This window comes from Cervus elaphus, chromosome 22, assembly GCF_910594005.1.
Source record: "Cervus elaphus chromosome 22, mCerEla1.1, whole genome shotgun sequence".
Taxonomy (NCBI): Eukaryota; Metazoa; Chordata; class Mammalia; order Artiodactyla; family Cervidae; genus Cervus; species Cervus elaphus.
In genome coordinates this window covers 60,418,470-60,431,031 of record NC_057836.1, presented here as the reverse complement: position 1 = coordinate 60,431,031, position 12,562 = coordinate 60,418,470, and the positions used below count along the sequence as shown (strand labels likewise).

At 38.5% G+C, this 12,562-nt stretch overlaps 1 protein-coding gene across 13 annotated transcripts in view; it reads right to left on the bottom strand.

Annotated features, from left to right (window-relative positions):
* LOC122680161 (cyclin-Y-like protein 1) overlaps positions 1-12,562 on the bottom strand; it is a 256,180-nt gene that overhangs the window by 96,018 nt on the left and 147,600 nt on the right. Inside the window, exon 1 of one of the 13 annotated variants that reach the window (XM_043881217.1) lies at positions 7,168-7,270. The exons of the other annotated variants lie outside the window; for them this stretch is intronic. Within the exon in view, the coding sequence (XP_043737152.1) occupies positions 7,168-7,192 (25 nt within the window). The 5' untranslated portion in view covers positions 7,193-7,270. Of the gene's footprint in view, positions 1-7,167; positions 7,271-12,562 lie in introns of those variants that run through there. 13 annotated transcript variants of the gene reach the window in all.

Below are 12,562 nucleotides of genomic sequence, written 5' to 3'. Positions count from 1 at the left end.
GGATTCACAGATGTAAAGAACAGACTTTGGTTGCCAAGGAGTAGGAAGAAGGTTGGACTGGGAGTTTGGGATTAGCAGATGCCAACAATTATATACAGAATGGATAAACAACAAGGTCCTACTGTACAGCACAGGGAACTATATTCAGTATCCTACGATAAACCACAATGGAAAAGAATAAGAAAAAAGAATACACACACACACACACACACACAAAACTGAATCACTTTGCCATATACCAGAAACTATAACACAACATTATAAATCAACTATATTTCAATTTAAACAAAATAAGCAGACTTGGCGAAAATAAAAGCCAAGCAGCAAGGGTCCTCCAGAGGTGGATTCTGCTTTCTGCCCTACAATCCACACACTCTGAAACAAGAGGACATACAGGCCTGACTACCATTTTTCACGGAGTAACAAAAACTTGAAGAGGACCCAAATCCAGACTTCAATATACTATTCTCCCATATCACAATAATTAATCTAATAATTCACCGTGGCAATCCCAGAGTCAGACCAATTCCTAGAACTTTTAAAGCTCACTTTAAGTATCTTGGACTTGCTTATGCATCCGATAGTCCCCCCTCCCACCTTTAACGATTAACTGCTGAGGTCTTTAAAACTCCATAATTTTGGAACCCATGTTATTTTCTTCTCATCCTCACTTGCTTGTCTAGGATTCTTTCATTTGTCATAGACTTTTATTTTCTTGGTCCTTTCTTTATACCTAGAACCCTTAAGCAAAAAAGGTGGGTGGAAGCACATTTTACAAATTTATTCTCATGCATTTAGTGTTGAAGTCAATCTCTAATTGCAAAATTATTTTCCAGGAGGAACTAATTATCATAAGATTGATACTTAGTGCAAATTTAGTTTCTTTCCAGTCTGCCCTATTTGTGTAAGTTCCTTTTTTCACTGTTTCTAGTTTGCAGCTAAGGGGTTCCATATTTCCATTGGTCTGGGCTACTAGCAACAATGTTTATATAGTGATTTTTTTTAAATGTAAGTAAAATCATTGGCAACTTCAGAAGGACTTGGCATACATTTCTCAATGTCTACTACTGTGTCTAATGAATATTCAGCATTTTCTAGTGCATAAGATAATCAATTATGCATTTGTTATATTACTAAGCAGTAATGATTTCAACAATATATATTCAGAAACCAAATTTGATTTACTCCTATTTATGTTTTCCAGGATCATCTCTGTTCTATTATATGAATCTCTACATTTTGTTTCAGTCAATATTCCCCAGAAAATAGAATTTAGATAAATGTGAAGGTGATTTTTCTTCTATACCTGTTTACTTCTCTAACAAAAATTTCCAGGAGAAAAGGAGGAAAGGGGAAATCTTATCAAATCAAATATTATATCACTTATATTAATTTGATAGGAATAACTCATTATGCAATTTGGATCTCAACTTCATTCTTTACTTCCCATTATGTTCATGCTCTAATATACCTCTTGGACAATTTTTTTTTAATGTGAAATTAAGAAGAGACAAGACATATGTGGTTTTTCACAAGAGGAACAGAAAATCCATATGAATCCAGGACACTCATCAACAATATCCTCACCTGCTAAGGATTAGGTGAAGCTTGTGTACACAAACTACATCAATAAAATGTACTCTGTACTCTCAACTTTTTGAACTCTGCATTCCGCCTGGTCTTTCATTTTGTACCAACCAGGCAAAGGCACAGAGGTAGCAAGATGGAATTTCCTTCTATGATCTCTTTGATTCACTCAAACCAGAATCTATTAGCTCTTCTCTCCTGAATGGAAGAAGATGAATTTTGAAAAGATGGAGTTCATGAGTGCAGAAGATTTATACTTCTGATTAGACCCTGACAGTCGTTCCACTTGTTCCAGAAACTGAAGGGAAAGGTTTATGGGGGAAAAGTGGGGAGGGTGAGAAGGAGGGGATGAATAGCTATATCATTTACGTTTAGCCACAGAATATATTATACAGCACACTTGATTTTACCTCTCTCCTGCCCTTGACAGACATTGCTAATCAATCAGGTCACATTTCCCACTGACATGGGTATAGCCTCAGAGTCTTTCTTGGCATAGCTTTTTAAGCAGCTGTTACAAATCTATCGGGTTTAGCTTAGGAGACTGATTTACTGAGTGCATTATTTATTCATTTATTCAACATTCATTGAACATCTAAACTGTGCCAGGGATGTCAAAGGCATTCAAGAGCAAGACATGAAACTTACATTGTAATGAGATGAAAACTTTTTATTGCCTTTTTCAGCCCTACACATTTGCTAGGCATACAGTAGGTGCTCAATACATTTCCTTTGTCACATTGCTATGAATTGGCTTGCGAAGAGCATTCTGGCATCAGCTGACCCTGCTAAGAAGTGGAGTGTGGCTATGGTTCTCTCTGAAATAATAACATTTGTTCCACCTCAATTCACTTCCTGCTTAAGGTCTATCAAAAACAAACTCACCCTCAAAATGAGTTCTCCACTGGATATGTTTCAAGGGGCAGGAGTAGATATCCAAGAGAAGAATCATACTTGGAAATGCAACTCATCCCTTAAATCTGACCACTGCATGTCTTTTAGATCTGCTGATTAGTCTTGCTAGAACACAATATCAGACTCCATCCTCAAAGGAAATAAATTAAGCTGCACCCCATGAGAACAAATGGTTGACACTGTGCTCTTGCAAGCATCTTGTGTGCAGCTGTGAACAGCTGTGTTAGTGCCAGTTAAGCTGTGATAGCATCACAGGGGGCGGGGGGCAGCGATAAAGGGCAATTCATTCACAAAGCACTATTCAAAGGGTCTCACAGGTGTGTTCTAAGGATTGGTTTTCTGCTATCTTCTTTCTATCTAAAATTTATCCTGAATTTAGATGATTGAGTAATAAAATTCTCCCAGAATTATAGGTCTGCTCTCTCCAGGGATGGTGTTTTCAGAATACATGCTGTGACATTCATAAACAAATATGAAATAGGGAGAAGCATTCCCCACTTGACAAAAAAGAATTAGCTTCTGACTCTCTGGAGTGATTCTTTGACCACTGATTCATTCCCTTATGAATAAGCCTCAGTCTTCCCTGCCTCCGATAGAGGAAAGCACAGAATGTGCCAAAGAGACTGGTTCTTTCAGAGAACGGTTTTATTTATCACCCTTATTTGCAATTTTACTCCCCTAAAAGGAGCCGTCAGCTGCTCATCCATTGACTACAAATGGCCAGCTCTTTTGGTGAACAAGGACGGGGTCAGATGCTAACTGCTGGTGAAGGGGACAGAATGAGGAGAGAAAAGGGCATCGTGCAAAAAGGAGAATGAAATGGCATTTAGATGTTTGCTTTAAACAGACTTCAATTGAAGGGGAAATTGTGTACATGAGGTGCTCTCTTAAGAAATGAGTTAGGAAATAAAGGAGTCAAATTAAAATTGGATAGAAATCCTAGGGCAGTGTTTCCAAATGCTGGCCCAGTTCATGGGACACCTCTTTGGAATCAACTGCCTAGTAATCAATTGCCTAGTAAACTTAAAGCTGCAGGTCTCTAATCACAGAATCACTGGGAAGTATGTCTGGGGTTTTCTGACTGACTCCCCCAGATGAGCCTAGAGCATACGGTTAGATTTGAGAATCACTGTTAGATCCTAGGCTAAATAAACAAACACAAAGTTTAACAAAGCTGATGAAATATTTAAGAGGGAAAAACAGTGTATAGAACCAGAAAAAAGAGATGGCAGGGCTGACCTATCTGAAGACAAACTAATATAGCATTTTGCAATAAATGCACGGTTATTAACTGAAGACTTACAATGTATCCAGTGCTACTCCAAATGCTTTCTGTTTCTCACTTTTTAAAAATCTTTGAATTGTAAGGAAGTCATAAGCAAGGAAGGATCCAGGAAGCAGACTGCACACGAGACACAGCATTTTTAAGGCACTCCGAGATCGCACAGCAGGTAGGTGGCTGAGCCAGGCTTCCAACTCAGGCAGCCTGGATCCAGAACATGTTTTTGTTGCTCAGTTGCTAAGTCCTTCCCTACACTTTGCGACACCTTGAACTTGAGTCCACCAGGCTCCGCTGTCCATGGGATTTCCCAGGCAAGTAGGTTGCCATTTCCTCCTCCAGGGGAATCTTCCCAACCCAGGAACTGAATCCAAGTCTCCTGCATTGGCAGGCATGTGCTAAACCTCAACCAGATACTGTTTTCCCTATGCAAATGCAGGCTCTGAGGAAACAATGTTTAATAAGGTAGTATCTCCCCTTAAGGAGTTCATAGAAATTCATGATGTCTTATAGCAAGTGCAGTGAGTAAAGTGCAGACAGAAACTTAAGAGATCCCTGCAGGACTTGAAACTCATTTTTATCCTTGAGATTTTTCATGGTTTGTATGATTAAGCAGAATATAATTTTCTGAATATAAAACTGCCATTAGATTGGACACTATGAACCAATATTTGACCACTTTTGATCTACAACAAGGGAAATTCCAAAAGATAGCACTGAAGAGAGGAGCAGAAATAGAAAAGCTCATTTCTTCAATTGTGTTTTGATAATTAATAGGTCATCTCTCTGTGAGAAAAAGTTGAGGTTCACCATTCACATAATGACCTAGTTATTTGTCATGTATTTACAGACCCCTGGTTAAAAATTAAGCACTAGCTCCTTAACCATATTTAAATATTACAAACAACAATATGAAGAGAGAGTATTGTTTCTTTCTATTTTGAAGATGAGAAAACTGAAGCCAAGAAGGTTTAGATTAACGTGCAAATAAGAGGTAAAGCCAGATTTCAGACCAAGGTTTGCAAAATTCCAAAATTTGTGGTCCCCTGCCACTCTGTAGCTGCAGGTCATAGGTGAGGATGTTCACTTTCACATGTTATAACTCATATTTATAGCTGGCACCCACCCACCTAACATTAGATGTGTTTACTGCCTCCAGATGACATGAAACACGGTAGATGTCATCATTAACACTCTGAGTACTTAAGCCATATTAATTCATTCAATCAGCTTACAAACGAGACATCTTTTATACTTTTGTTACCCAAAATATTTTATGAAAATGAGTCAATCTGCTAGTCTCTGAAAAAAAGTTTTTACCTGTTTCTTTGTTCATCAGAGAAAATTCTGACTGCTATTTTAAAAATGAAGTAAGTTCTTAATCCATCAAAGTAATCCAATACCACCCGATTCAAGATCAGAACAGATATTAAAAATGCCTCAAAGAAGAACTCACCAATTTAGAGTTACTGAAGGGACAGGCAATTCTGAATTAATAAAAATCTTAATTAAAGTATAAGTTATAAGAAAGTATATCTTATTACCTTTTGATATCTGATGGATGAATGAATCAAACTGGAGTGTGGAAAGTATAAGATTATAAAATATGAACTGGGCAAAGACAGAACCATGGGGAGATCTCATTGGACCTATTTTGATGACCAGATGAAGGCTATTGAATATAGTTTTACATATATTTATGGACTTCCCTGGTGGCTCAGTCAAGAGTCTGCCTGCAGTGCAGGAGACCCCGGTTCAATCCCTGGGTCAGGAAGATCATCTGGAGAAGGAAATGGCAACCCACTCCAGTATCCTTGCCTGGACAATTCCATGGACTAGAAGCCTGGCAGGCTATGGAGTCTCAAAGAGTCAGACAGGACTGAGCAACTTCACTTTCACTTTATGTATATTTATAGGTCAAGGTGCTGTTATACTTTGAGGGAAAAAGTAGTTTGTGGAAGCCAGTAAAGATTTCCTTTACCCTTACAATCTTTTTATACTGTATTCTATATATAGATGCATGTATAAATGCCCAATCAGTAAGTCATGTCTGACTCTGTGACCCCATGGACTAGAGCTCACCTGGGCTCCTCTGTCCTTGGGATTTCCCAAGCAAAAACACTGGAGTGGGTTGCATTTCCTTCTCCAGGGGATCTCCCTGACCCAGGGACTGAACCTCTATATCCTGCACTGCAGGCAGATTCTTTACTACTAAGCCACTTGGGAAACCTATATGTATATATGCATATACACTGTACTACATAGAGACATAAAAACCAATTTACTGATATCAACTTTCTTAAGCTATTATTTCAACACAGACAGGTATGAAGAGTTGGAAGACAATGATAATAAACCCATGACTGGAAATTTGCAATCCTCCATCTGAGGATGAGAGGCAAGAGGGAGAGAATATCGATACGTCTACAAAAAGAATATAGAGACTGCTTTCAATTATAGCAAGTAGTAATGGTCCTACGATACACATACATACTAAGGCAAAGCAATATATATATATAGTATTATATATAATCTGTGCCATATATATGAAATCTCACAAAGATAATAAGCTCCCCAGATTTCATCTAAATAAACACAAAATTTGAATTGTTAGGGATGGAATTCATAAAGTCTTTTTATAGTGTCAAGCTTAAAAAAAACAACTAAAAAGGGACAACTGAGTATGGTTTTTCTATTTGAAACAGCCACACTTTGTTCCATCACATTTATGACTCTTCTCATACCAATGTCACGGAAAACAAAATTCTTATTGGCATTCATTTTTGGTTTGGTCATTTAGACCTACCTCCAATATCTTTCAAGAAGAAAAAGTCATCTTCTGCTACAAAATAGGAAGACTAGCCAACAAACAATAATGAATAATCTTGAAGGGAACAAAGAAACACACGGGAAAATATGATGTATCTATTGCTCATAACACATTATTCCAAATCTTAAGGGGCTTTAAACAACAAACCTGTATTATCTCACATGCTTGTGGGTCAGGAACCTGGAAGCAGTTTATCTGGGTGGTTCTGGCCCAGGGTGTCTCATAAGGCCGCAGTCAAGGTATCAGCCTGGGGACACTACCTCCTGGATAGGACTAGGGAGACAAGACCTACCCCTAGGACAGGAAGGAAGTGGGGAGGTCGTGCAGAGACTGAAAACAAAGCCAATAATTGTAACAGTGCACTGTCATAAATGTTATGTGGACATGGTCTCTCTCAAAATAGCTTACTGGACAAATTTAAAGCCTTTTCTATGTTAACTTTTCTATGTTAACTAAACGCTTTTCCGTGGCTGTAATTTCTCCAGTTTATGGTGCAACAGAAAATCTAACATGGATTTCTCCTTCACAATTTTACCAAGAGAAGAGTCGTTCTTACCAGAGATCTTCAGGAACCGCAGCATACATTTTTCCTTTGCTTATTAAGTCAAGGACTTTCCTTATGAACGGTCCTTCTGCTCGGTGTCCTTTCAGCTGACAGAATGTGACTCAGTTAGCTTCAGAAGCAAAGGAAAGCGTCCTTCTCTGACAGACGAATGGAGAGACACCAGCTCACGCACTGGAGCACGTGCTCTTCAGGGCCGAAGGCTGTGGTGGGGGCTGCTTTATATACGCCAAAGCAAGGAGGGGGCGGGGTTCTCTCCGCACGTGCCTGCGTGCGTGCGCCTAATGGATTCCGAGGGCCGAGTGCAGCTTCTCGGCCTGCTGCCTCCATCTTGGATTGACGTGTCATGCGTGGTTCTTCCCGTGCAGCCCACCAGCCGTTTTGCTATAGGAACTTCCGTCTGATGTGCCCGGTGCGAGACCTCTGTTTACAGACTGCCTTGGCTGATGTCCGGGATCCTAGACATCAAGATGGTTTTCACCCTTCTCTGATGAGAATGACTTCTTGTATCCAAACAGCTTGTGCAAAAATAATGGCTTATGCTGAATATCTGCGTATTGTTAATTTCTTATGATGCCTCATTTACAAATTAAATTTTCTTACGGGTGTGCTTGTATAGGAAAAAATATTATATATATAGGACTTGGTATTATCCATGGTTTCAGGCATCCATTGGGGGCCTTGGCACTTATTTTCCACAGATAAGGGGACCACTGTATACCCAGAGGTGAGATTTCTTAATGCTATGGTGATTCTATCCTAAAAGTTGGTTTTGGTTTTTTTTTTAAAATTTTACTTATTTATGGCTGCGCTGGTTCTTTGTGAGGACTTTCTCTATTTGCTGCGAGGAAGGGACTACTTTTTGTTGTGCTTCAAGGACTTCTCATTGCAGTGGCTTCTGTTGCCATGGAGCTCGGGCTATAGGGTGCGTGGGCTCAGAAGTTGCAGCTCCCCGGTTCCACAGCAAAGGCTCAATAGTTGTGGTGCACGGACTTAGTTGTCCCGAAGCATGAGGGGTCCTCACAGACCGGGAATCTAACCGGGGTCTCCTGCATTGGCAGGTGAATTCCTCACCACTGAGCCACCAGGGAACCCCTATTTTAAGATTTTTGAGGAATCTTCATCTGTTTTCTGTGGTGACTGCACCAGTATATTCCTACCAGTGATACGAAAAGTTTCTCTTTCTTCCACAGTCTTGTCAACCCTTGTTATCTTCTGTCATTTTGATAACAGCCATTCTAAGAGGTATCTCATTGTAGTTTTGATTTGCATTTCCTTGAAGATTAGTGATATTAAAAATCTTATAATGTACATACTGGCCATTTGTGTGTCTTCTTTCGAAAAATGTTAATTCAGCTCCTATCCTCATTTTTTAAATCGATTTTTTTTTTTTTCTATGAGTTGTATGAGTTCCTTGGCTATTTTGGATATTTACTCCTTATCTGATACATGCTTTGGAAATACCTTCTCCTGTTCCATAGGTTGCCTCTGCAATTTATTGATGGTCCTTTGCAAAACTTGAATTTTCTTATCATTATTTGTGTCCATTATACTGGAGTTAAAGTGCTAAGCCTGGATGAATCTACCTGCTATCTTCTCTTTAAGTTTAATACTTTAAGAAATTCATAACTTTGGGGGAAATTTTTTTTTAAGCTATGGTGCTTAAACTCCCAACTCTTTAGTTGTCCTTATAGGCTGATATCATTTATCATTTATCATTTGTCTAGTCGCTGAGTCATGTCCCACTCTTTTGTGACCCCAGGCTCCTCTTTTGACAAAATTTGCCAAGGAAGAATACTGGAGTGGGTTGCCATTTCCTTCTCCAGGTATTGAAACTGCATCTCCTGCATTGGCAGGTGGATTCTTTACCACTGAGCCACCACAGAAGCCTGACTTTCTCATTACTGAGACTTGTTATAGCACTATCACTTCTTTATATTCTCCTATTTTTAAAATATATATATATATATATTCATATTCAAAAAAACTAAATTAGCCTTATAGAAGAATAATCGGATAAGAAGCTTCACCACAAACGTAAAACCCATCCTTTCTCATGTCCATGTTCTCCCTCTGCTTTCCTAATTCAGTGAAGATAGTACTCTTTTTTTCTATCAGTGTCCAACTTTAGAAAATCTGTTTGACACTCTACATATCACCTTCTCAAACGTGTTATCTGCTCCTCATCCTGCCTTGTCCATCACTCCTCACAGTAGGTGATATGTACCTACCTTTACCCACTAACACAGATGCTTCTCTCATTTGAAATTGCAATACTTCACTTTCTTTCTTCAAGACATTTAATAATGTCTGTAATAATTACATGTATTTGTTGGAACTTCTGTAATGCTGACAGTGTTCTAGTTCTTGCCCTAAGAGTTTACACAGTTTTTATCTTATTAAGCTCTATATTTACTATGTTTGAGTAGTTCTTTTTCACATGTTTCTATTAGACTTCAGAAAATCTTAATTTGATATATAGATTTCTATCATACTTAAATTCTAATTGCATTTGTTATGAAGAACTCATGTCTGTATTGCACAATTGCCCAATATGAACATTTCATTATTAGTTAAGTTTTGGAGTAAAAATTCAGCAAAAAATTTTCTTTGCCAAAAAAAAAAAAAAAAAAAAGGAAAATGAATCCAAGATGGAAGCCAGTCTTTTTATAATCTAGTTTTGGAAGGAACTGCCTCACTTCTGCCAGATTCTGTGTATTAGAAGTGAGTCAGCAAGTCTGACCCACACTCAAGGAAAAGGGGTTACTCAAAGGCACAAACACCAAGAGAACCATCTCAGAGTCTGCCTACCACAGTGCATTTCTTCTGTGCTGACATCTCCATTCTATAGACTATCTCTTAGAGGTTGTCATTTCTGCAAAGCATGCCCTGGGAACACTAGGAGGAAAAATAAAACAAGGACAAAGTATCTAAACCATGTTTTGGCTCTTGGTTTCTCCTCCTGTTGAATCTTTTCCCTAACCCACTTACAGAAAAAGATTCTGTTCACATGATTTGTTCACCCAGAGATTGGCTGAAGTATTGGATGAAGATTGGGTGAAGTAGAAATATTGGTCATTCCCCTTGTATGACTTGTGAGGAGACAGGGAGACACCCCCCACCCCTTCTTAGAAGAAGCTACTTGATCCTTGGGGTGTAAATGTACATTCTCAAAGGGGGCAATATCACTCCCAAGGCAGGAAAAACTGCCCTGAGGGGGCAAGAAGTTGTTAGTCTTTTGATTTGTAAAGCACAGATGTACATAGAGTACATAAATAGATACACAGTATATTTGTGGTATTAAAGTTTTATGGTGGAATGATTAGGGAGAAAATGCCTTCAAAAGCTGCTTTAGGAGAATGATAATGAGAAAAGATTGAGAAAAACCTGATGCAGTGCAGGCTAGTGAAAAGAGTTCTAAGACAAAGGTTTCAGGGAGGGAGGGTCTGGGATGCAGATTTAGCTGGGGGTGGAGAAAAGGAGATGAAATTTGGAATGTGGCAGACTGTAAATGAATTTTCCCATGTACATATTAGGCTTTGGTTTTACTCCTTGATCTGATTTTAACTAATTGCTAACTTCCAGGGATTCCTCACAGTTTATGATCCAGTGAGAGTTCTTTTCCGGTTTTGGAGCAAGGCTTTGTACAAATTCATTCTAAACATGTTTTCTAACATTTCTGGGAGACTTGGGTTTGGTGGGAAAGGTAGTGACAAGTGTTCAGTTTACCATCTAGACACGGAAACTCTTCATTATAGAGTGAGAAAAGATTGGCTCCACTTTCCCTTTTTTCCCTCCTTCCCCCCATTCCATCTATTGGATGGAGATAAAGTCTGTGAGTTGAAGTAAGGCAGGAAATGGACTAGAAAATAGGCAGGAGGGTGTGGAGTTGAGGAACTGAGTGCAATACAAGAAAACTGGTCTGATCAGTCACCATATGAGGATCTGGTGCTGATGATGCTCCTAATGTATCCAAATTTCTGTTTTCTCATTTGTAAAATGAAGGGTTTGTATAAAATAATACTTACGGTTGACTTCAGCTTCAACATATGTCCCCATGAGATACCATCTCCATTTTCACAGTAATTCCTGAAAGCACAGCTGTTTGAGTTGTGCATCTTTGGGTTATGGTTGTGATTCTCCTGCTGCCATTTGAATACTCAGGGAGATCAATCAAGGCCAAGCTGTTAACCTATAATTGTCACCTTCACGTGAACTCTATCACTGCAGTAAAGGCAAAGAAAGAGCCCAATTCTGTGGAGTCTTATTGGATTCGATATAGGAGCCAGGTTTCAAGTCCTGTGGGCCCTCCAGGACTTGAAAGATACTCACAACCTATCTAGGCAAAATCACAATTTTACTTATTACAATGAGCCACATGAAATCCCCATTTTTGTAGGTCAAAAATGGGTGAATATTGCAAATGTATATAGTTCAACTTAGAGTTAAACCAGCAGATCACTCCCTTTTAATGAAAAGCAAGCTTTTTTTTATTAACTAAACTTATATCTATCTTATGATACATTTAATAATTGTCACTGATTTCTATCCCCATCTTCCTTTGTTTTGCCATTTTTCCTATGTCTTTTTGTCATCAGTTAAATCCAGTTATCACCTGAATTTGAAGGTGAAAACAAAAAGATAAGTGTCTACTTATACTGAGCTTGCTTGAAAAGCAAAAAATATAAAGTTATTTTTCTGGTTCTAAGGAGAAGTTGTCCCCTAATAGATGTGGCCAACCAGCGGGTGGAGAGGGAGGTGGGAGGGGGGATTGGGATGGGGAATACGTGTAAATCTATGGCTGATTCATATCAATGTATGACAAAACCCACTGAAATGTTGTGAAGTAATTAGCCTCCAACTAATAAAAAATTAAAAAAAAAAAAGAATGTAAAGACTATGCAGAAAGAAGAAAACTCAAAAAATCTATCATTAAAATTCTCAGAGATATGGAAAAAATATTGCATCTAACCAATAAGAACAGGATGCTATAAAAAGAACCAAAACACACACACACACACTTAAAACTTAACAGCATGGTAACAGGAATAAAGGAAGAGTTGGAGAATGAATTTGAAGAAATCTCCCAGAAAGTAGAGCAAAAAGACAAAGAAATGTAAAATTAAAGAAAAGATAAGAAACAGAGGGCCAGTCCAGGAGGCACAGCATCTGAATAACAGGAATCCCAGAAAGAAAGAACAGAAAAAAAAAAAAAAAAGAATGGAGAGAAAATAATTAACAAAATTATTCAAGGAAACTTCTCAGAACTGAAGGAAACCAGTATCTGGGTTTAAAGGACCCACCGAGCACTCAGATAGATGGAAGAAAACTGGTTATGCCTGGGCATATCGAGGTGAAATTTCAAAACACTGGGGAAATGAGTAGTTCT